Below are 25,921 nucleotides of genomic sequence, written 5' to 3' on the forward strand. Positions count from 1 at the left end.
CAGTATAATCAAATCTGAGACGTAAGCAAGGCACTTTAGAATAGGGTTTTACTATGTGATATATAGATAGATATTTGTGAATCTATCTATATGCCTCCCACATTGTTGGCTAGCTTCCTTGTTACCAAGCATACCGCTTACCTCCTGGCTGTCCTTCCATCCTTTTTCTTGTTCTGATCTCTGTCTGACTGGGTGCAAAATTTTTCATACCTTCATGGGGTCAGAGTGGACATCTCATAATTACCAATATATACAGACTCTAATTTTCCTAAGTTTGGCTATTTGTACAAGGACATTCTGAAATATTACCTAACTATACTTAAACATATTTTTTAAAAGAAAAAAAAAGTTGCTGCTCTGAGTGGTATAGCAACTATTAAGCCCTCCTGTCAGGTTTCTTTTTTGGCCATGCTGTGTGGCTGATGGGATCTTAATTCCCCAACCAGCGATCGAACCCATGCCCCTTGAGTTCAAAGTGAGGAGCCCTAAATCACCGGACCACCAGGGAATTCCCTGGAAACTTTTAAAATAAGAAAATTAAACAAAAGAAAAATAAGTTTAGGAAAGCAAGACAGACTCACAAGCGAAGCACACAAACTGCATGGCACACACTTACATTCAAACGTCTGCAGTAAACATTTTGATAGTCGGAGACTTCACTTGCCTGATGCATTTTGGCCCAGAGAGGAGTTGGCATAAATTTCCACATGAATGAGCAGATGTGCTAAACAGGATGTATTATGAAAGGCTGAAACAAGAAGAGCTTGGACAATACACGGGGCCTCCAGGAAGGGATCTGTCCCATTAGAGGAACATGACTGCATATCCCTTTCCAACCTCACGGTCACTTCCAACGAATTCTGAAAGGAAAATATCACTGTACTTTATATGGTGACTCAAAACGGCATCTATGAGAACACGTAAGATTAAGTAAAATCAATCTGCCTCCATTCATTTTACAAAAGGCAAACTGGACCCAAGGATGACATCATTCTGCTCAATTTTACCCTGTAAATCTACTGCAGTACACAAGCCCTGATTCCTAATCCTCAGCTGAACATACAAGCAAGCAACTTGTGCCTGCTTGTTGTTTGGTCACCAAGTCGTGTCCAACTTGTGACTCCATAGACTGTAGCCTGGCAGGATTCTCTGTCCATGGGATCCTCCAGGCAAGAATACTGGAGTGGGTTGCCATTTCCTTCTCTAGGGGATCTTCCCGACCCCGGGACTGAGCCCAGGTCTCCTGCATTGGCAGGTGGATTCTTTACCACTGAGCCACCTGGAAAGCCCTTTTTCTGTTTAGAGAAAGCTGAACACAGGTCTGATAAAGGTATTTGTCTGGCACTTTTATTATCCTACCGGCAGATTAAATACACATAAATAAAAGTCCACGGAAACAGGCTCTGGTTCCTGGGGTGCAAGCAAAGTCTGTTTCGTCTTTTATGTTCGGAGTTGATGTTTTGCAGATACTAGACACTCAATGAAATATCTATTAAGTGGAAAACATTTCATCTCTCCAGGCTTGAGTGTCCTTACACATAAGCCCAGAGTTGGGTGAGACCAGCAATTCATGAAGCTCTTTTGAGTCACAGATTCATTTGATAATCTGACAGAAGCTGGCAAGCCTCTCATCAGAAAAAAATGCACACATACAAAACTTTATACACAATTTTAGAGAGTTCACAGCTTTTTTTTTTTTTTTTTGGCTGTGCCATGCAGCTTGTGAGATCTTAGTTCCCCAACCTGGGAATGAACCTGGGCCCTTGGCAGTGACAGCATGTTGTTCTAACCATGGGACCACCAGGGAATTCCCTCACAAGCTTCTTGAAACTCGTCCAAGAACCTCTGGGCTGGATGAGTACCTACAGGATCAGATAGCCCACAGTTTCATGGTGGTTCCAAGCACTAAGTTCTATCTTGTCTGATTAAAAGAACATCGCAGGGGAAGTTCCCTGGCGGTTCAGTGGTTAGGACTCGGCGCTTTCACTGCCTTGGTCCAAGTTCAATCAATCCCTGATCAGGGAACTAAGACCCGATAAGCTGCTGGGCACAGTCAAAAAGAGAGAGAGAGAGAGAAAACAACACTGCAGGAGCACCAGATGCAGGACTCCGCAGATGCTACTGAGAAGGTTCCCACCTCTGGCCTTACCACAGTGGGGGTGACAGTCAAACTCCAGTCTCCTGTCTCATCGTTCAGCTCGCCACAGGTGGGAACTGGCAATAAACCTACAGAAGAGATTGGAACACAAGAGAGTATTGCCCAGCTACCAAGATACTGCACTCTTGAGTCAGGTTTCCTAGGATGGAACACCTTTCCAAGCCTAGGATTGGACTCTTTACAAGCTGTGTGACTTTCGACCAGTGACAACCTCTCTGAACTTCAGTGTCTTCATTTGTTAAACAGAATTAAAAGACATTACTGTTCTTATTAGGAAAATGAGGTGATGTATTTAAGTACATGGGATAGCTCAGTGAATGCTAACTTGTAATTTCAAGCTTTCTTTTACTCACCCTGTCTGTTAGTTCTCTGGTCCACAGCAGCAGCCCCCATCACGACTTTGCAGGGGACAGCGCCAAGGGACTCAGAGGATGCCACCTGGCCAGGCTTCTTGGGCGGCCTGAAGCTGGCCCAACCTCTTCCCTCCCCAAAGGAAAGGTCAGACTCTTTACCCATCTCGTCCCGCAGCTGTGTCAGGGACACGGTCACATCCTCGGTGCCTCCGACCAGGGACGCGCTGACCACAGGGCCGGACATGCGGATGACAGAAGGAATGAAAACTAGGCGGGAAGAAAGGGACAGAGAGGAGTTAATAGTTGCAGAACCCCTGCCTACACTGGGTGGTGGCTTTCTTTGGCGGTGTCTTCCGCAGCTCTGGCGGCAGTCCCAGATTTGGCCTCAAGACTCGTCCTCTCCCTCATCCCCGTCCTGCAGGCCCCTGCCCCGCCTTACATACCCAGATCTCCCCTCAGCGGCCTCAAGACGCCCTGCAGAAGGAGGAGTCCCAAAAGCAAAGGGACCGGCGGCGACAAACGCATGCCTGGGGGCTCGCCGGGCCTGCACAACAGGGCTGCACCCGCCTTAGAAGACTGGAAGCCCGGGGACTCGGAAGCTATGCCCGGGCGGCCTTGCCGCCACCATCTTGTCAAGCCAACGCCTGGAGCTATGGCAACCACCAATCGGCCGCCGGCCTGACGAAAGACGAGCCGTGATTGGATCAACAGCAGAGAGAGCCCGCCCTCAAACCCATCCGCAGCAGCCTAGCCCTGCCACAGGCCTTAGGTCCCTCTAGTTGCATCACTCCATGTAATGCTAAGTCACTTCAGTCGTTTCCGACTCTGTGCGACCCCATAGATGGCAGCCCACCAGTCTCCCCCATCCCTGGGATTCTCCAGGCAAGAACACTGGAGTGGGCTGCCATTTCCTTCTCCAATGCATGTAAGTGAAAAGTGAAAGTGAAGTCGCTCAGTCATGTCTGACTCTTCGCGACCCCGTGGACTGCAGCCTACCAGGCTCCTCCGTCCATGGGATTTTCCAGGCAAGAGTACTGGAGTGGGGTGCCATTGCCTTCTCCTTTACTCCATGTAAAGGCTCACGAAAAAGTAGGAGTCCGCGTCTAGTTTAAAACCCCAAGTTTCTCCAACATGGAGTTAATTCAATCATTCTGGAGTTAATGCAAATGCGATGCCGCAGGCACTGGGTTCTAAACAAGCAACTTAATAAACTTGATTTTTATGAGAATTTGGGGGGAGGGACAAAAAGGGGGTGATGTTGCAGTGCTGTAATTGTTTTGTTGGATTGTTTTTATTATTCTCCTTTTTTCAGAGGTTTTGTTTGTTTCTAGACAGTGAAGGATAGGGAAGCCTGGCGTGCTGCAGTCCGCGGGGTTGCAGAGTGGGACCGGAGTTCGCGACTGAACCACCACCGCATAGAGCTCTCAGATCTCTGAAAGGAGGTCTTCTCAAACTACACACACGAAGTTTTAGCACCATTAGAACAGATGCAAAATTACCAAAATGCTGCCTGGGAAAAAAAATTCATTTTTCTTATCTCAGTAGCCTCAAAGGATCGCAAGGGTTATCATAGCTCAGTGCCTTACAGGTGCAGGGCCTGAGGTTGGACTGCATGGTTTGAATTTCACCTTCCTTCTATGTCAAGTGATCTCGGGAAAATCACTTAATCTCTCTAAACTTAGGCTTCCTCAGCTTTATTTCCCCCACCTCATCTTTAAAGGAGGTAACAGTCTCTGCCAAACAGGGTTGTGTGAGAAGGAGGCAACACACCTAATGAGCTTAGCCTAATGCCTGATGTACAGTAAGTAAGTACTCAGTAACTGTTCACTCATTTTGTTAGCTATCAGATGAGCAGTAAACCAATTCACGGGCAGAATCCATGTACGGTGTGTAAAAAATCTTCTATTAAAAACTTCATACCAATCTCTAATTGTATTTGTAACAATATTTTTGTGTATAGTTTTAGCAAGATTGAAATTAAAGTTCTTCAGGGTTGAATAAAAAATTGACATGTGAACAAATCCAGTTAAAAAGTACACAGTTGAAAATGCATGAGCATGAAATAAACAACCAGTAAGAAGAAATAACTCAGGGAAATATGAAAATTTTAATTATTTTATTATAAAAATTTATACAAAATAAACCATAAACACAACAGTTAAAATTTAAACAGAATTAAGCCAGTTCATAACACATTTCAAATGAAAAAGTAATAACAAAAACCTTATAAGCTTGTTTGAATTTAGTCATCTTTAGATATATGATGCTTTATTTCCTAGACTTAAAAATAGTGATCTCCATTATACTTAGGCTGTAAAATATTAAATATTATTTTAAAAAGACATTCTTAAACTCAGAGATTAACAAATACTTGGAAAGTGACCACCAAAATCTTTGTATATTTGTTAACAAAATTGTAAATCCAGAATATAAAACCTACCTGAAATAATCTAACCAAATACCAAATTATTTAAATATTTGAGACAGTTTTTGAGATGGTATCAAAAGAAAATTAAAATCTTATTTATATATAATGTTGTATACACATATAGGTTTCTGTCAGTATACTTTCTAAAAACAAATCAAACTGGCCACCATTCTTGAAAACCCTTCCTACGCTATGCTGGAATTTAAAAGGACTTTTAGTAACTTCCAGGTTACACAGAAAAATAAGTTGTTTATTGTTGAAATTACAAATAATTTTTCTTTTGAATTGATACAAGTTTTCAGTATTAAGCCCAAAGTTTCCAGAGAACCATTCTCCATTATTAATGCTTTCCCCCTCCTCTAAAAAAGGAATGAATTCTATGTGGGGCAACTCTTAGCTAGAAAGAATCCATTCTCCCAGAGAAACTCCCCTCGTGAACCCAGACTTTGGCTTTCACAAATAAGCTCTTCACACAACTGTTTTTGAAGAAAAAGTTCCTTCCTGACTACTGCACTTGCTTTCCATACTCGTTTAAAATCAGATTTTAGAGATACTCAGTGATAAGCTCTCATTTGGGTAACTGTCCAGCATGTACTGTCAGACAAAAGAATAAATATCTGGTCATATATGGAGTTAAACCTCAATTGAGAAAATAAGGAGTTTATTTACATGAATACTGTCAAAGCTAAGTGTTGACTCAAGTAAGATGTTCTATCTTGATTAATGCCATTACTCCATAGTCACTTTTTTCCAGAACCGGGTCCAAATTTCATGTTGTACATTTCACAGTAAGGACCTAGACTTGGGTAGGTTCTGACACCTTCCATCAGTCAGGACAGACTTTGACAAATGATCATCTCATTAAAAAAAAAAGTCTCAAATTTGTGCTTTCTTCCCCCATTTCTGGACAAAAACCAGCCAGAAAAGACTTTAGGGTATATTGCATAGAATGACTCCCTCAAATACATCAGCCCCTCAGAAGCACAGTATAAGGATGATGTTTCACAATATTTCCTGTAAGAAAGCTCATTATCTTACACACATCTCTATTATTTTCAGAGCTTCCCTAACAAAGATTCTGCCATATAATTTATATAACCAGCTCTAAGTGATAGGGAAATTATTTTTATTATCATGAGGACATTTTTAGTTTCTTTTTCTTGGCCTTCAGTACAGGAGGCAGAGAAATCTTAAAGGCTGTCCTGAAATAATACACAGAAAAAAATAAAACACTTTTTAGTGCTCTAAATCTCTGTAAAGTGAGAGCTAGCCACACAACCCCAAAAGATACTTACTCGCATGTGGTACAGATTGGGCTGAAATTGCAGAATACTGTAAATTGAAACAAACAAAAAAAACACCAGGATGATTTAGAAGCAACACAGTTGAAGGTATCTTCTGCACACTCCCCTCCAACATAGAAAAACTGAGTATGGACTCAGTCCTCAGTAAGGAATTCCCTGGTGGTCCAATGGTTAAGACTCCACTTCCACTGCAGGGGGCATCTATTCAATCCCTGGTCAGTTAGCTAAGGTTCCACATACCACACAGTGCTCCCTGCCCCCCACCAAAAAAAAGACGTAAAAAATAAAAACTCAGTACACCAACTTACTTGACAAGCACACAGAACAGACGTAGCCGATTTCAATGAGATTTCGATGACAGAAGCAAGCAGCCCGGTAGTCAACATGAACTGGGGGTGGGAGGATTAACTGAGACCTCTGATCTTGATCAGGAAGAAAAACCCACTACATGAAACAAACAAACAAAAAAATGACCACGAAATTTTTATTTAAAATACGGTGGAAAACAACCAGAAGCCAAGATACAGATATTAGACGTCAGCCAGTAAACACTGAGAATACTAAACTGGACTTCCCTTGAACGTCTGTTGAGAAATGTGTATTTTTCATTCCGCAATTACTGAGCACCTCCACACACAGGCACTGTGCTGTAAACAGTCTGCATAGGGCGACAGGGTCCAAAGACTATGGAAGCTGGAATTCCCTAGGTCACCCCTCCACTCCTTTCTTCCAGTTACTAGGCGTCAGCCGTCTTGTTCCCATTCATTCCCCAGGAAATAAGGGTCTCGCTTGACTCAAGGCATTAGGTTCACTGTTGACGTTTCCTTACCAGGAGATACTGCAGAAGGGAAGGCATCTGGGGCACCTTCAAGTACAGTCCCCCTGTGATGTCACAAGCCTGTAAGACAGACAAAGGACTCACTGCCACGTGAGCACTAGCTTTTATAGACGGAGGTCATTCTCACCACCAACTCTTCAGGTCTACGACACAGCAAATTAAAAGGGCGTCTCTTCCCAGAGTGAAGGAAGACTGGAAACTTGCAGCCACCTCTCCAGATGTTCACATAGCTTGTGTTTTCCCCTTGGTCCACGCCCTTTCACCCTTTGAAGCCTGCAGTTATAAGACACTATAAGTCCTTTTTTTCTGTTTGTTTGCTGGTGGTGAATTTTTATTCTTGCCATCCTTATTCACTCTCATTGTATTTTAGAGTTAACAGTTTGAGATGTAATTCACACACTATAAAACCTATCCTTTTAACATGTATGATTTACTAATTTTTAGAACATTCACAGAGCTGTGCAACTGTCCCCGCTATCTGGCTGCAGAACATCTTATCACCCTACATCCCCATTAACAGTCACTCTTCATCCCTCCTCTCCCCTGGCAACCACCAATCTGCTTTCCGTCTCCGTGGACTTGCCTATTCTGGACACTGTGCATCAATAGAATCAGACAAGCTATGCCCTTTTATGACTGGCTTCTTTCACTTAGGATAAGGTTTTCAAAGTACATTCATACTGTAGTCTTGTAGCATGTATCAGTACTTCAATTCCTTTTTATGACCAAATAATATTCCACCACATGGATAGACCACAGTTTATCCATTCGTCCACTGATAGGCATTTGAGTTGTTTGCACTTTCGGGTTATTACGAATAGCACAACTGTGAATATTCATGGACAGTATTTTGTGTGGACACGTTTTCTCTGAATAAATATTTAAGAATGGAATTGCAGACTCAACTGGTAATTCCATGTTTAACTTTCTGAGGAAGTTTCAGATCATTTTCCAAAGAGGCTGTACCACTTCACATTCCAACAAACACCATGCAAGCTTAAGAAACAGGAACTTTTGAGGCTGGTGTACTTTCTGGTTGTACCCCCACTTCCCCAGTCAATCCCCAGCAGTAACCTAAACTCAAAGTTTTCTGTAATTTTATGCTTTTAACTGATCTTTTAGGAAATAATGTTCCTTGTGATCAAAAAACATTTATCAAAAGTTTAGTATTGTCTTCAGTCTTATTTCCAGTTTTTTGGTTTTCCTTTTCCTTTTTAGTTAAAGTAAAACTCATTTTCATGTTTTGATTAAAAGTAACATCTGACAGTGCTGTCCAAGAGAAACATAATATGAGCAACATACGTAATTTTTAATTTTCTAGCCACATAAAACAGGAACAATGAAGAGATAAAGTTTTAGTAGCATCTTTTATATAACTCAATATATTCAAAGCATTATCATTTTAACATGTAACCATTATAAGAATCATTAATGAGATATTATACATTGTTTTTCATCCTAAGTCTTTGAAATTCAGTCTGTATACTCACATACTTCTCAATTCAGATCAGACTCTTTTCAAGAGCTCAACAGTCATATGGCTACCATTAAGGACAGCACAGATCTGGATCCTATTTTTATAAAATTCTCTGCTTAGTGATCTACTCTTTCATCTGTATGTATAGAGCGATCATGCTGGTCACCTAACATTAACAATAACCTCGGGATGAAAGGATTTGAACAGATTTTTCTTTTTTTTTACTCTTTTTTAAAAATACTTTTCTGTGCTGTTTGAATTTTAATACTTTTACAAAGTCAATCAGATCATTATGTAGAATATAAATAAGAATTTCAAAAGAACCAGAGAGATGCTGGTGCTCTAATCTAACGCATCATAAGGGATAATCCCTAAAGCTGTGTGAAAACTGGTGGGTGAGAGACATTTACCACAGGTAACAGAACTCACCACACTTTCAGAACCACCACCAAGCATTCATTTAAAATATACCTGTTGGAGGAGTCCTGAATCGGAGTCTAACACGCAGGCATCGATCAAAATATTCTGAAATGGACATTTCAAAAAATATTAACAGGAATAGTGAAGACTACCTTATAATGAGAACCTACTATATGCCAGACTCTATTCTTAAAAAGACTCATTTAACATGCATGGTTACACTGCAAGATAGATATCTGATGTGCATTTTACAGTGAAACACCCAGGCCTTGGCTGGAAGGTGGTCATAGAGCCAAGGGCCAACAGTGCTGTCATCCCCAATCTGCCTGTCCCCAAAGTCCATGGCCTTTCCACTCTATCATGCTGCCACTCCAAGACAGAAAACATTACAGGTGACTATAACAGCATTTTAGGTTAAAACAGAAGTTTGCTTTTAAAGTTTTTTGGCCATACCACCACAGCATGCAGGATCTTAGTCTCCTGACCAGGTATCAAACCCATACCCTATGCCATGGAAGCATGGAGCCCTATCCACTGGACCACCAGGGATATCCCAAAACTGAAGTGTTGTTTTTTTTTTAAACTGAAGTTTTAAGAAAGTTTTTTTTAAACATGTCAAAGAAGAAAATGTATTAATGATAACTCATCTGAACACTTGAGTTATTTGCAAAGTAAAAATATCAAATATTTATTGTTGTTGTTTAGTTGCTAAGTTGTGTCCGACTCTTTTGCAACCCCATGGACTGCAGCCCACCAGGTTCCTCTGTCTGTAAGATTTCTCAGGCAAGAATACTGGAGTGGGTTGCCATTTCCTTCTCCTGCAGATCTTCCTGACCCGGGGATTGAACCTGCATCTCTGCATTGGCAGGAGGGTTCTTTACCAATGAGCTACCTAAAACCTCCCTAAAGCAGAAAGACAAAGAAATTGAGGCCACACATGCAGCAAACTGTTATAAAACTCAGGATTCTTAGCCTGAAGTCTAAGGATGAGCTAAACAGGGTTGTAACTACACATGTAGTTAAACCACGTAACTATAAACAAAAGTGAGTTTGACTGCATATTCTTCTGGGGATCCACTAGATTCTCAAGGGTGCAGGACTCAAAATAGAAAAATGACTAGTACAAAACATGGATTCCAGATTCGCAATCCCTTAGTAAGTATTCAGTCAGACTATTTCTTTAAGCAGGCCATTCAAACAGTAAAATTAATTCCTTCATTATGAAAGCAATAATCTTTAAAAAGAAGGCTCTCAATTCACCTGCTTCTGTGCTGCAAAGATGACATTCATGAAGTTCATATACTGCAAGGCACTGTCTTCTGCAGCCTTAATCACCTAAAAATCATATGCATGTTAATACCTTTCGGCCACATTCTAGTGCTCTTACTCAAATGTCAACACAGTATACAACAAACTATAGTCAATATCATCTTTCTTATTTATCTTTGTAGTTATTAAAAATCTCCCCCAAATCTTATAATCCAAGAGATAATCCTTGTTAATGGTTTCTAAAGAGTGTCTATGTGGACATGTATATACATTCACATCCAACAGAGACACAGACACACACACCCAGGATGATACCCTAGTATTCTGCAACCTGATTTTGTAGTCCCCAATATCTGGGGGAAACAACCTTATGTCAATAAATATGAGTGTATATCATCCTTCATGCTGAGTTCCTAGATTTTGACTATTTAACCAATTACCTACAGAAGACATTTAAGCAGTTTCCACATTTCAGTTGTTTTTTTTCAAACCTCAATTTTAGACAATGCTCTGATGAATATGCCCATCTACCCTTTGCACAACTGATTAGCTCCTAAGATAACCAGTGGGATTACTAAAGTGTCTGCACATTTCATTTTGATACATATTACCGACCTGCCTTCCAGAAAAGCTGTACTAATTTATCCTCTCACGGGCGATGCAAGAGAAGAACCACTAGTAGGGCTGCCATATTTCCAAACGCTACCTGGTCATTTGCATTTCCTCTTCTGCAGACTGCTCATGTTTCCCACCTATTCCTTTGGAGTCAACCCTGACTTTTAAAAATTAATTTAAAAGCTCTTCTTTATTTTAGAAACATTACATCAATCCTGTCATGTAGTTATGTTGAAAACACTTTTTCCTAATAGATTTTTTCTTTTCCCATCCTTGTTTTGGGGGTTTTATTTTTTTGAGGTCTTAAGCTTCCTTTTAAAGTTTCACATCATGCTTAGCAAGATACTCACCAACTGAAGATGATAAACACGTATCTTCTTCCAGCACTTTTACAACTCGAATTTTTACATTGACATGTTTGATCAATCATTACTAGAATCTGCTTAGGGGTAAGCAGTGACATTTAGCTTTGTGTTCCTCCTGACGGCCAACCAACTGGCCCAGTATCTTTTACTGAATAATCCATTTCGTTCCCACACATTTGAAGTGTTTCATTCATCTTGTGTCAAACCCCACTATGTACCCATTATCTGTCTGCATACTACTGTACCAGAACCACACTGTTACTGTGGCTTTATAATGTGTTTGAGTGCCTAAAGGAGTGTGAATAAAGAAGAACAAAGAGCACTGCTCCCCACCCAGTTCTACAAGGGTTAAATGGGAACCCACTGCAGCTGCCCACCGACCGCACACCCTGAAAGGAGTCCAGGATGAAAGGCAGGATGAGGCACTCAGTGCTTTGGATAAACAGGCCCTTAGACAGTCAGACGGGTATCTCAGGAAGAATTCCAACAACCCCAGATTCTTGCCTCTTTGTAGGCAAGAGCTGAAAAAATAGAAAAGCACTAAAATCACTATCTTGAGATATCTGTTCTTTGTGATCAGCAGTCATCTCTTACCAAGATGTATGCTTGACTGTGTGAATTTCCTAGCCAAAAAAAAAAAAAACCCACATAAACTGGTCTCTCCTCTACCTCTTTGGGATAGTTACTCCACAGCTGAGTGGCTGTCTCCTGAGCTATAATGCTCAGTAAAACCCTGAATAAAATTTAAACTTACAACAGTCATGTTGTATGTTTTTTTTTAAGTTGATTGGAGCAAGTGCCTGCTTACTATTCTCTTTCAGAAAGCTCCTGGCTATTCCCACTGACTTATTCTTTTAGATAAATTCTTGACTTTCTTAAATCCCCCCACTCTGCCAGGAAAAAAAAATCTGATTAATATTCTGAGATTGCACTGAACTTATAGTTTAACCTTGGACAAACTGACATTCAAGAATAAAATATGGCTCTCCACAAACTAGGGGTTACCAGTGGGGAAGAAGGAAGAGGAGACGGGCAATACAGTGGTAGAGATTTAAGAGGTATAAACTATTACAGACAAAAAAAGCTACAAGGATATATTACACAACATGGGAAATATAGTCAATATTTTAATAACTATAAATGGAATATAACCTTTAAAAAACTGTGAATCACTACATTATATACCTGTAACTATATAATACTGTAGATCAACTATACATCAATAAAAATAACTGAAAAAAATTAAAAAAGAAAAAAATATGGCTCTGTTTATTCAATACTTCTATGTCTCTCAGAATTTCAGTTTTTTGTCATAATCAACTTTACACAGTACTTGTTAATTAACTCTGGACTCTTAATATTTATTGCTTCTATTATAAATGGGTCTTATTTCTCAGTCTGTTTTCTAACTGGCTCTGGCTGGTATAAAAACATAGTATAGATTTCTTTTAATCTTACCAATATCCTTGATTTCATTTCCTGGTTATCTATAAAGAGATAAAAACAGATTACATTACAACTGAATCTCACTGAACATATTATATAAAGTTTTCTTGCCAATTTTAAAACAGCCCCTCAAAGTTATAGTAGTAAAATAAGAATTACAGTCTCGTAGAAGATTGCAGGCTCTCACCTTTAACTTCCTTGTTCATTCTATGAATGTCTTATTTTCTTAGCATTAAGGAATTTAAAAATAGTGTTTCATAAATAATAACAGTAAACAGAACAAATAAATTCAAATCATAGTTAAATAAATTCAGCATCCACCTACCTGAAAAAAAGGAAAAGCTCCATGACTCACAATAAACACACAAAAGAGATTGGGAGTTTCCAATTACTGACTTTGCAATCAAGTGGGTTTTGCAACCTGACCAAAATATGATTGTTCTCCAAGAAAATTAAAATTAATAGATTTGATCGTTTTACGGCTATCTATCATGTCCTAGATTTGAATACTGGCACAAGTAAATCAATATGCCAACCAAATGAGATGACGAATTTGTAAACCATACACAGACAATCAGACACCCCCAATCACAGTCTGGGATTGGAGGGATCACTCAATACTTTACAAAACAAACAAATTAAATTACATAAGACTGAAAAAAATGTCACACAGATTATCAACATGCTTCATAAAGGTGGGCAAAATAACTCATTCTCCTGGGGAGAACCAGCTGCTCATTTAACAAGCCCCAGGGTCAGTAAAAGGCTTTTAAAATCAAACACTGTTCCTAACATGAGAGGAAAAAAAAAATTTTAATCTGTCTAATAATAAACAGAGAAACATCCTGAAGAATAATTCATTGTGAGCAAGATATACTGGAGAAAGTAGAGTTTTCTCATTCTTACAGCTTCTCCTAAAACCATGTTAAAGCTTTTTTATTATCTACTGCTTTAAAAAACTCATGCCTTCCAGTAATGTGGATCCATGGTTCTAAGAAATATCACAAGTTAAGGTATTTTTATTAAAGGAAAAAACAAAACAAACTTCTGAATGATTAAAACACCAAGGATACAGCAGGGGCTTCCCTGGTGGTCCAGTGGTTAAGAATCCACCTTGCAATGCAAGGGACACTGGTTCAATCCCTGGTCTGGGAAGATCCCACATGCTGCAGGGCACCTGAGCCCATGTGCCACATCTAATGAGCCTATACTCTGGAGCCCTTGAGCTGAAACTACTGAGCCCCGGTACTGCAACCACTGAAGCCTGTGCACCCTGGAGCCCACGCTCCACAACGAGAGAAGCCACGGCAATGAGAAGCCAGGGCACCGGAAGTACAGAGTAGCCCCCGCTCACCACAGCTAGAGAAAGCCTGCAGGCAGCAACAAAGACCCAGCACAACCGAAGAGAAAATAAATAAATACATATTAAAAAAGAAAAAAAAACCACCAAGGATACAGCAAAGAGCTTTGGCAAGGGATCCTGCCAGCAGAGTCTCTGTGTGTTGACCCTCTATGTCACCTGTAAATAACAAAAAGCATTAAAAAGAGAACTTTTAGGTACTTTATTGAACCAAAATCATTTTTAAACCAAAGCATTCATCTTCATGAAGGAAATCATATAACATTTCAAAACTGGGTTTATAAACACAGATAAGCAATTGTTAAACATTTTCTCAATTTAAAATATCCTGGTGGTTGGGGGCTGAATGGGGAGGAATGAGGGGTGGTTGTTTAATGGGTATAAGGTTTAAGTTTGGAATGATGAAAAAGTTCTTGAAATGGATAGCGGTGATTGCCCAACAATGTGAATGTACTTAATGCTACCAACCTGTACCTTGAAAAATAGTTAAAACGGTAAATTTTATGTTATAAAAGTAAATACTAAAAAGTATCCTGGTGTTACTGGGGAAGGTTCTGGTTTCTCAATGATCTGAGTGGTACAAAAGTCTGTGTGTGACCGAGGGCAGCCTGCACAGAGGTCCCTGGCTAGGCTCTGAGACTTTCCTATCACCTCTTCCTTCCCACTGCCCCGGGGAAAGCTGGACCAGTGAAAAGAGGACTGGAGAAATTCCCCTGGCTGTGGGAGGTAGGGACAAAGTTCACAGCTTACCTGCAGACTTGAGTGAAAACAACAACAACAACAACAAAAAATCACTCATAAAAATCAAAATTCTAAACATCCAGTTCAACAAGGTGGGAGTCCAGATTAATACCCTGTAGGAATGGGGCTTGCAACTGGTCCGGGAGCGCTGATGCCCCACGGGAAAGGTCTGGACCACTGTACTGAGAAGCTGGGCCTTTACGCTGGAGGCCAGTGGTTTCCAAAATGTGATTCTAGAACCCATTGGAGGAACATCACCTGGGAACTCAAGAAAAATACAAATTCTTGGGTCCTCCCTGGTGCGTGCTATGCTATGCTCAGTCATGTCTGACCCTTTGAGACCCTATGCAGTGTAGCCCCACAGGCTCCTCTACCAGGGAATTCTTCAGGCAAGAAGACTGGAGTGAGTTCCCATTTCGTACTTCAGGGGACCTTCCCGGCCCAGGGATTGCACCCGGGTCCCGGCCTCCTGCACTGGCAGACAGTTTCTTTACCGTGTGAGCCACCGTCCAAAGCACTGGGCCCGCCCTAGGCCCACTGAATCGGAAACAATGAAGTGGGGCCAGTATTTCATGTTATTCGGGTGTAACTTACAGATCTCAAAATTCACTCTTTTAAAGTGCACAAGTCAATGATTTCCAGTAAATTTCTAGAGTTGAAATCATCACCATGATCCAACTATAGAACATTTCCATCACTCCAAAAGATCACTTAGGCCCATTCCCAGTCCCTTCCTGCTCACCCCCAGTCCCAAGAGAAATCATTGATCCACTGTCTCTAGAGTTGCCTTTTCCCCACCAGTGATTTGGACAGAGGAGACAGTTTAAAACCACTGCCTGCAGGCAATAGGGAATTAGCAAAAGTGTTTGAGGCAGGGAATACTAACTCTGATTTTTAGAATAACTCTAGAGGGCTGAGTGGAAGGACTTGAATGGGGAGAGACAGGAGAAAGAAGCTGTTATAATGATCCAGAGCAAAGGCTCTCAACCGGGGCAACTGTGCCCCAAGAAGGTCATTTGGTTTGTACCTGCAAGTGTGCTCAGTCATGTCCAACTCTTTGTGACCCCATGGACCACAGCCCACCGGATCCTCTGTCCATGGGATCTCCCAGGCAAGAATACTGGAGCGGTTGCCATCTCCTTCTCCAGGGGATCTTCCTGACCCGGGTTTTGAACCCGTGTCTCTTTCATCTCTTGCATTACAAGGCAGATTCTTTAACAACTGCGCCACCTGGGAAGTCCCAACTGGGGGATATCTTAGCATCCAATTGGTTGAGGCCAGGGATGCTACTAAGTAAGTATCCGCCAAAAGGCTTCCCTGGTGGCTAAGATGGTAAAGAATCCACCTGCAATGCAGAAGACCTGTGTTTGATCTGTGGGTTGGGAAGATCCCCTGGAGAAGGGAATGGCAACCTGCTTCAGTATTCTTGTTTGGAGAATTCCATGAACAAGAGGAGCCTGGGGGGCTACAGTCCATGGAAGCACGAAGAGTGGGATATGACTGAGCAACTAACCCTTATCCTCCAAAGCACAGGAAACCCCCCACAACAAAGAATTCCCCCGCCCAAGATGTCAGCCGTCCCAAGGTTGAGCTAGATGGCAGGTAATAAGGGGTCAGACTTTGGAGGTACTTCTGAGACTAAATTAATAGGATTTCATAGATGATTAGATGTTGGTTTAGAAGGAAACAGTCAAAATGAAAGCCTTTGGAAAAGCAGGAGGATGGGGGTGACAGAAATGGAAGTAGTGGTGTAACTGAGGGGAAAGAAAATGAAACTGGTCTGGGGCTTATTAATGAGGCTGAGGGACACTTAAGGGGAGACATCTGCAGTTTGAAAGAAAGGATGGAGTAGAGACAAAGACTGGGAAGTGTTCATACACAAATGATAATTAATGGGAAGGTTGGACGAGAACATACAGAGAAAGAAAAACACCACACAGAATAAAAAATATATATATTTTTTTAAGGAAATAAAATGATAGACTTCCCTGATAGGAATCTGCCTGTCAATGCAGGGGACACTGGTTCAATCCCTGGTCTGGGAAGATTCCACATGCCTCAGGGCAACCAAGCCCGTGCGCCACAAGTACTGAAGCCCACGGGCCCTAGACCCTGTGTTCCGCAACGAGAGGAGCCACCACAACAGAAGCCTGCTCGCTGCAACTGGAGAAAGGCCTGAGTGCAGTGACAGAGACCCAGCTCGGCTGAAAATAAATAAAATCAACATTTTTAAAAAATGAAGAAACAAGATGAAGGAAAAGTCAAAAATGGAAGGAAGAATGGTCTGAGAAAGAGGAAAAATGGGTCAAAACAGGCTATCCTCAGACACTAGAGTGTTTCAAGTGGAGGCTGGTGAACAGTGTCCATGCTGCAGAAGTCAGGCAAGTATCACACAGGCTTTTGTGGGCGTGATTTTAAAAGAGAGAGAGAAAAAAAATTAAGTAGATAATATCAAAAATCTCAAACTTTTGGACTCGAAACCTCAAGGACTTCCACATTCAACTCCATCTGCAAATAGCACTAATGGGAGGAAGAAAAGCTGAAAGCAATTACTTTTAGTCATTAGATCTTTGATCTCTTCAGCGATAACTTCATTTGCTGCTGTCAACAACTCGTATTTTCCATCTTTACTTCCTGAGGGAGTAAATTCAGAAGAAGGGTTTCCTGGGTCTCCAAAGAAGTCTCCAAGTCTGCCGTTCTTTCCAGGGTATAAGAATCGACTGAAACAGAAAAACAGACAAAAAACTCCCTAGTTACACCGGGACTCAGGGACCTCACTAAACATCAAAATAGAATTCAGCAGAGATAACAAAGACCACACCAATTCCAGAATCTCAAGAGTCCATCATAAACTTCAGTTTTACAAAATGTATGAAACAGGCAAATTGGCAAACATGAGTCTTCCACCATGGAATGTTTTGATGATTCCACTGTTTTCTTAAAAAATGAGAGAAATAAAGAACGTACTGAGTTACAGCCTCTTGAAACGCTTTACGGTGGTTCTCACTCTTCAGATGACAACCGAAGAGAATTCCTACCAAATTCTAATTTATGACCAGTTTATTATTTGAGGTATATTCATCTACCCCAGTAATATCTCATCCCAGGGTCCTTAAGCACTGAGCAGGGAGAGTAATCACAATGGTCATACCTTTCCTGAATGTGACTTGCTATCACTGCGAGTTTGTTGGAACGATTCATGAACAAATGAGAATTTCCCAGCACCATCACGGCATCAATGCATTTTGACAGAGTAAACTGTTGAAACACAGAAGACAAAAGAATCTAAAACAGCTACCCAAAACCACTATGTCAGATAATTATTCACGCTAAAAATTTGCTCTGGAGTTCCCTTCTCCAAGGTCATAAGCAAAAACATCAGGAAGGTATAGTTTTCTGATTCTGAACAGCACAGACTTGCCCATTTCTGAATTGTTTAGAAGAACAACACATTAGCTGGTCAGGTCTCATGGAAGAGAGCAAAAGGAAGGAGGAGCTACTCCTGGGGGATGGGATGGAACTGGGGAAGCAGGAGGAGATACGGTCATTTTTTATAAACATGATGATTGATTTGTGCTCCAGTTGACCTAGATAAAATTTAGTCAGTAGAATCAATCTTTACTAATACTAGTTATCAAGACTCATCCTTTCTTTCTCCTCCCATACAGAACTGTCTACCAGGTACAATTTCATCCTCCCTGATAATCAAAACTGTCCAATTTGAAATAGAAACTCAAGAAAGACTAAAATTCCAACTGAGACTAGAAATCACATGCAAAGACATTCATTTTCACTGTTATTTTTCCAGCTGTTATTCTGTTAATCAATACAACTTATTTGTTCATAAATAAATGTATTCATAGCAAAAATATGGATCATCAAATCTGAAAAAGAAACTATAGTTCTCTAATTTTACTTATGAGACCGCTTTCTCATCAGTATAATATTCCACACATGTTTTTTGTATAACACTCAAGGAATAGTAAACGTGTCACATCTTCTGTGATAAAATTACTAGCAAACTGTTGCTGCACATAGAATAGATAATACATATTGATTAAATTGGTAATTGTAAAGTCTTTCAATTAATTCATTCACTAAATATGCTGAGAACCTATTATGTGCCATGTGAAGACCCTTTTTTTCATGGAATTTACATTCTGACAAGTATTAATATTACTAAAGAAAGAACTATGTTAAGCAGAAAACAAAACCGATAAATTTCACTTACTCTATTTCTTAACATGTAAAACAAACCTATTAAAATTTCTACACAACAAAAAACAACTAAACCAAAGTGAAAGGCAAATTACAAACTGGAAAAAAAAAAAAAACCTCAACACATGAAAGACAATGAGTTAACCTTTTAACATAAAGAGTGTTCACAAACCAGTTAAAATAAAAAGGAACACCCAAAGAGGAAAATGAGAAACTCCCCCAAAGAAAAATATAAAGGAGAAATACAAAGGGCCATTAGATATACCAAAAGAAGACTGAGAGAATTTTTGGTACATCATACTGGCAAAAGATAAAATAAGGAAACAGAGCATCTTGTGTTAGTACAAAAAAAATGGAATCTTCATATACCACTGATGAGAGTTCAAAGTAAGACAGTCTTCCTGGAGAGTATGATAATATGTAGTGATATGCTGGTCCAGCCACACAATGGAATTCTACTCAGCAATAACAAGAAATGAACTACTGATCCATGTAGCAACATGGACAAATGTCAAAGTAACTATGCTGAGTGAAAACAACAGACCAATAGACCAAACAAGAAAAAACCCAATAACAAAAAACCAACTATATACTGTTTGATTCCAGGTACGCTGCTGCTGCTAAGTCACTTCAGTCGTGTGCGACCCCACAGATGGCAGCCCACCAGGCTCCCCCATCCCTGGGATTCTCCAGGCAAGAACACTGGAGAGGGCTGCCATTTCCTTCTCCAATGCATGAAAGTAAAAAGTGAAAGTGAAGTCGCTCAGTCGTGTCCGATTCTTAGAGACCCCATGGACTGCAGCCTACCAGGCTCCTCCGCCCATGGGATTTTCCAGGCAAGAGTACTGGAGTGCGTTGCCATTGCCTTCTCCGTGATTCAACGTATATACATACCTTAAAAATGCAAACCAATCTATAGTGATATTAGGCAGATAAGTGGCTACCTCCAGGAGGGAACAGGGAGAGATGGGTGAGAGAAATTCAAAGGAATATGAAGAAATTCTGCGAGTGATGGATTTGTGTGTTTTTGTTTTGTTATGTTCTTTTGGATACGTCGATCAGCTTACAGGATCTTAGTTCTCCAAACAGGGACGAAAGCCAGGCCACAGCAGTGAAAGCACTGAGTCCTAAGCACTGGACTGCCAGGGAACCCCCATAGATCTCTATTTCATCATTTTGACTGAGGTGACAATTTCATGAATGCATACATATGTGAAGACATAACACTTTCAATGTGTGCAGCTCATCGTACAGCAACTTGGTAAAGTTACGATCAAGTACATAACTTGTTCTTAATTGTGAGAACATGTCTAATTTAAGAATTTAAATAAGAACGTGTCCAATTTAAGAATTTAAAAATTGGATGTAACATTTTTATATGAATTTCATCAAAGAAAATATACAGATAGCTAATAAGTTTATGAACAAAAGCTTAGTTATTAGGGAAATGCAAATTAAAACCACAACGAGGTACTACCACTTACCCTAGAATGACTATAATCAAAATGACACATGACACTTTCCTGGTGGTCCAGTGGTTAAGAATCCACCTGCCAATGCAGGGGACATGCGTTCAGTCCCTGGTCCAGGAAGATTCCACCCGCCATAGAGCAACTAAGCAAGTGTGCCAGGATTACTGCGCCTGCGGGCTGCAACCACTGAAGCCTGTGCCCCCTAACGCTGGCATTCCACAATAAGACAAGCCCACACACTGCAACTAGAGAGGAGGCCCCGCTCACCAAAACTAGAGAAAGCTGCACGCAACCACAAGGCCCAGCAGAGCCAAAAATAAAAAATAAAGGAAATTAATTAATTTTTAAAAAAAGGATAGGAATTTCCCTAGCAGCCCAGTAGTTAAAGACTCCACACTTCCACTGCAGGGGGCATGGGTTTGATCCCTGGCTGGGGAACTGAGATCCCACATGCTCTGGGTCATGGCCAAAATAAATTAATTAAGTAAGTAAAACAGCCTAGTCCCAAGTTCTCTTAAAAAATAATAAAAGATAAAAGCTACACTCGAAAGCTACATACTATAGGATCTATTTATGGAACAAAATTATAGATCTGGAGAACATATTATTAGACTAGTACCAGGGACTAGAAAGTTGCACCAACCATGGAGGGAGCACCGGGGAGCTCCTTGGGATAGAACAGCTGTGTCTTGATTGTGGCGGCAGTTACACAAATCTTACATGTGCTAAGACTGCAAGAACCAAACATACACACACAGGTGCACGCAAAACTGTTATTATCTGAATAAGGTCTGGAGATTGTACTGATGTCAGTGTTCTGGTTTTGCCCTTTGTACTGCAGTTACAGAAGATGCTACTACTGGGGGAAGCTGGAGCCAGAGTGCACAGACCTCTCCGTACCACTTTTTATAATTTCCTGTGATTCCATAACTATTTTAAAATAGAAAGTATTAAAAAAAAAAAGACTACATATTATATGGAATCAATATATGAAATGTCCAGAAAAGGCAACACAGAGACGGAATCCAGACAAGTGGTTGCCTACAACAGGGGGGAGGGCTTCCCAGGTGGCTCAGTGGTAAAGAATCCACCTGCCAATGCAGGAGATGTGGGTTCAATCCCTGGGTCATGAAGATCCTCTGAAGAAAGAAATGGCAGCCCACTCCAGCATTCTTGCCTGAGAAATCCCACAGACAGAGGAGCCTGGTGGGCTATAGTCCATGGGGTCGCAAAGAGTTGGGCATGATTTAGTGACTAAACAACAATAACAGCTAGGGCGTAGAAGCAGTGACTGACTGCAAACAAGCACGAGGGAACCTTCTGGAAATAGAAGTTTTCTAAAATGGAATTGTGGTAGTGGTGGTTGTACAACTTTACTGTGATTTTTACTAAAAAACACTGAATTATACATTATAATGGGTGAATTTTATGGTATGAAATTATACCTTAATAAAAAAGCAATATACACATGAAAGAAAATGAAGTCACTCAGTCGTGTCCGACTCTTTGCGACCCCATGAGCAGTAGCCTGCACCAGGCTCCTCCATCCGTGGGATTTTCTAGGCAAGAGTACTGGAGTGGGTTGCCATTTCCTTCTCCAGGGAATCTTCCCCACCCAGGAATCGAACCCAGGTCTCCCGCATTGTAGACAGATGCTTTACCATCTGAGCCACCAGGGAAGTACTAAGTCAAATCAGAACTATCCAAAAGCCTTCCCAAGCAGCCTTACCTGAGACTCCTTTAATGCTTGCTTTCCCCACCAAATAGGGTTGGTATCAACTATGATAACTAGAAGATTCAATTCATCCTCTGCAATTAACCAAAAAAACAAAAAAAATTAGCCTCATAAAAGTGAAACAAAGCTAACATTTCCAATTTGTAAATTAAATCCAAAGCAAGCACCACTGCATGCCTTTCTATGTATATAAGCTACAATCGTGAAAGGAACACAGATCAAGTTCTTTTAAAGACTTACAGCTCTGGAGGCCCTTAGTGAGCTCTTGCTTGCCTTCTGTACATTTACACCTCTCATGCACTGCAATAGTAGCCTCCAGCTTTTTTGGCACCAGGGACAGGTTTCATGGAAGACAATCTTTTCCACAGGTTGTGTGTGTGGGGGGGTGATGGTTCATTCCAGGATGACGCAAGAGCACTACATCTACTGTTCACTTTATTTCTATTATTGTTACATTAGCTACGCCTCAGATCATCAGGCATTAGGTCCCAGAGGTTGGGGACCCCTGCGGTAGACTATGAACTTTGTGCGGTGGGATTTTTGTCTCTTTTATCACTGCTTGTCCTCTGCTCTGAACACAATGCCTAGCACAGGGTGGATGCCCAGTAAACATTTTATGACCCCAAAGATACATGCATCACGGATGTCTGGTCAAGGACAGAGAGCACTGATGGACCAGTACCAAGAATCACTAGCAGAATTTCAGGCTTGGGGTAGGGCTGAGTGGGGAGAGATTTAAAGGGAGACACAGAAGCAGTCTGGCTCCAGGTCCATCAAATCACCTTCTAGCAAGGCCAATTATAATTAGTAACCAATCTTTAAAAGGTAAAAACCAGTGTGAAAAGCAATGGCTGTGTAAAGACTTTATTGTGAAAATAATTAGGCTACTCTCTACAAAGTGAAAGACACAACGAAACAGGCTAACACATTAATTCAACAAACACTTACACTGAAGTACCGGTGTTAGGTGTTGGGGATACTGGATCCAAGCCCTCAGGGAGACTATATTCTGAGGTGACAGAATGTGAACCAGTAAGCATACGTTGCTATGAAAAACCCAGGATGCTCATTTAATAGCAGAAAGCAGCAATGCCTTGCTTACATACCCGTATCCTATTTACTCTCCAAGGTCCCAAACCTTGCTACCTCCTTATTCAAAAGTCTTCCCCAGGTCTTCCAACAGGTCCTGGCTCCCCCATCTCAGAAGAGAGGAAATGTCAGCCTTTCTGTGTCAGACCTAGCACATGTAATCCTATCTTCCTGTCCCATTGCTGACAGCTCAGAAAGGGACTTAATGCCGTCTTTCGCTTGTTGTTGCGTCTGACTAAGTTGTGTCCGACTCTTGTGTGACCCCCATGGACTGTAGGCTGCTAGGCTCCTCTGTCCATGGGATACTCCAGGCAAGAGCACTGGAATGGGTAGCCATTCCCTTCTCCAGGGAATCTTCCTGACCCAGAGATTGAACCCATGTCTCCTGCATTGGCAGGTGGGTTCTTTACCAGTGAGACACTAGGGAAGCTATCTTTCACCAATTATAAGATGTACTCCCTCCTTTTTTCTTACATTTGACAGTTGCTGAACTCAGGAAGGTATCTTACCATTATGACGGATCACATTTTTTCTCTTAATGTTATATTAAATAAAATAAAAGCACATTTCATAATCATATTATCTTAGATTAGATGAAATATGGTATTCCTATTTCGCAAGTGAAAGTAACTTGCTCTAAGTCACATGGCCTGCTAACAAGTAGCAAAGCTAACACCCAGCTCTGAAGACAGATCTGCTTGACTCTAAAGACTGTGGCTAAAAATTACACAAATGAACCTACTTGAAGGACAGGAACGGAGACACAGACACAGAGAAGGGACATGTGGACACAGTTGGCGGGGGGCCGAATTGGGAGATTAGGACTGACATGTATTCGCCACCACGTGTAAAACAGACAGCTAGTGGGAAGCTGCTGTGTAGCACAGGGAGCTCAGCTCAGTGCTCTGTGATGACCTAGATGGGGGCTGGAAGTGGGAGGGAGGGAGATCCGCGAAGGAGGAGATACATGTATACATATAGCTGATTCACTTTATGCTGTTGTACACCAGAAACTAACACAACATTGTAAAGCAATTATACTCCAACAAAAAAATGGAAATAAACACTGTGGCTTTTCAATGCCCTATTGTCTCCTTCTGACCACCCACAGGGCTGTCCCTCTTCTGATGACAGTACTCACGACCTCATTTTACACTTAGCTGTGCTTCTGATCTCTCTTCCCCCCTCAGCCCTCTAAATCGTGGACTTTTCAGAGAATGAGGAATGTTGTGTAAATCACAGAACAAAGTGTTTAGCACAGAAGAGTCACTTAATAACTGTCTCTACACAGGCCCTCACTCTTCTGCCCAAAAGCCTCTGGCCTTATATCTCCATCAGGTCCCACTCCCCAATTCTCAGAACCATACATTCCTTGCTATCATCAAGCCTGAGAAAAACAAAGTGTCGCCTGTCAGGAGAGGTGTGAATCCATACACATGGATTGTCCTTGTGGATTTCTTTCTTTGGGTCTCTACCTTCTCATTTGTAGACACGGGCCATACCAGATCTGCCTCCCTCACAGAGTTGTGATATTATAACAGATAAATGATGCATGGACAATTGTTACTGCCCCTGAAAGGATCTATTTCTATTCTTGCTCTCCACAGTCCATTTCCCACACAGCAGTCAAAGTAATCCTTTAAGATAGTAAGTCAGGGAATTCCCTGGCAGTCCAGTGGTTAGGATTCAATGCTTCCATTGCAAGAGGCCATGGGTTGGATCCCTGGTCAGGGAACTAAGATCTCGCAAAAAAAAAAAATATATATATATATATATATCGTAAATCAGTAATACTCTCTTGCTAGGAGCCCTAAAACGGCTTGTATTACACTTAAAATAGAGATCTGGTCCCACAAGGGACCTGCACCTGGCTAGCTGGCTCTCTGATCTCATCCCTCTATCCCACCCTGCTCCCACCACCCTGGCCTCTTTTTTCTCCCTTTAAGACATCAAGCTTCGTAACTGGTAGTTGAATGTATGAACGAAAGTCTCCACCCTCCTCAACCCGCAGGTGTCCCCTTTCCGTCTTCCCATTGCAATGTATTGGCTCAATCTGTCACAAGGCCTTCACAGAGCCTTTATAAAATCACTCAAGTCTTAGTCTGAGTATCACTAGTCTTCCCTGGACCCATATCGAAAGCAGCTCCTCCTGGATCATCCCCGAATCGCGATCGACACCATCATCACTTTATACTGTCGTCACAGCTCTGTTACCCTTCGAAATTATTTTTATTTACTTGCCTACTGTCTGTCTCGCTCACTAGACTGTAATCTCCGCTAGTCCGTCATGTTCTCTATGTATCTCCCAGGGCATGAAATAACGCCTGGCACACAACAGGCGCTCCAAAAATATTTACTGAATGAATGAACGAATGAATACATTTGCTACTCCTTTAAAGAACAGACAGGCTCCACCCAGCCCCCAAAATACAGTCCATTTGGTAGGTCATCGCTGGGCAAAGTCTGCTTAGTCCCGGGGTCCGGCTCCCGCCGGCGCGGCCCTCACCGTCTGAGACCATGGCGACCAGAGTCCCTCGGCGAACAGCCACTTGCAAGCAAGCAGACCTACCGAAGTGTATGAACTCCGACTTCCGGCGCCGCCGAGTGACGTAAGAGATGGCGTGATTCAGGCC

General features: G+C 41.4%; 2 protein-coding genes across 12 annotated transcripts in view; both read right to left on the minus strand.

The window, feature by feature from the left end:
• Nucleotides 1-3,406, minus strand: part of TCTN2 (tectonic family member 2) — a 29,166-nt gene extending 25,760 nt beyond the window's left edge. For 2 of the 9 annotated variants that reach the window (XM_061384592.1, XM_061384593.1), the window contains exons 1-5: nt 2,955-3,403; nt 2,671-2,778; nt 2,138-2,226; nt 665-860; nt 142-210 (exon numbers count right to left, since the gene is read on the minus strand). In XM_061384592.1, the coding sequence (XP_061240576.1) occupies nt 142-210; nt 665-860; nt 2,138-2,226; nt 2,671-2,778; nt 2,955-3,036 (544 nt within the window). In that variant the 5' untranslated portion in view covers nt 3,037-3,403. Of the gene's footprint in view, nt 1-141; nt 211-664; nt 861-2,137; nt 2,227-2,670; nt 2,779-2,954 lie in introns of those variants that run through there. The other 7 variants (XM_061384595.1, XM_061384587.1, XM_061384588.1 and 4 more) reach the window with 6 other exon arrangements.
• Nucleotides 3,407-4,612: 1,206 nt separating this feature from the next.
• Nucleotides 4,613-25,903, minus strand: GTF2H3 (general transcription factor IIH subunit 3). Of its 3 annotated transcripts, none has more exons than XM_061384601.1 (13): nt 25,795-25,903; nt 22,194-22,273; nt 17,926-18,032; nt 17,328-17,494; nt 14,130-14,192; nt 12,861-12,890; nt 12,686-12,714; nt 10,239-10,313; nt 9,030-9,083; nt 7,073-7,141; nt 6,552-6,687; nt 6,235-6,271; nt 4,613-6,141 (listed from the first exon to the last, which is right to left on the minus strand). In XM_061384601.1, exons 1-13 carry the CDS (start codon nt 25,805-25,807, stop codon nt 6,072-6,074), a joined length of 930 nt encoding a protein of 309 aa, XP_061240585.1. In that variant the 5' UTR covers nt 25,808-25,903; the 3' UTR covers nt 4,613-6,071. The 3 variants fall into 3 exon arrangements, with proteins under 3 accessions (XP_061240585.1, XP_061240586.1, XP_061240587.1); XM_061384602.1 differs by having other exon boundaries at nt 25,858-25,890; XM_061384603.1 differs by lacking the exon at nt 22,194-22,273 and having other exon boundaries at nt 25,795-25,871.
• Between the last annotated feature and the right edge of the window lie 18 nt (nt 25,904-25,921).

The sequence above is a fragment of the Bos javanicus genome, chromosome 17 (genome assembly GCF_032452875.1).
Source record: "Bos javanicus breed banteng chromosome 17, ARS-OSU_banteng_1.0, whole genome shotgun sequence".
Classification (NCBI taxonomy): Eukaryota; Metazoa; Chordata; class Mammalia; order Artiodactyla; family Bovidae; genus Bos; species Bos javanicus.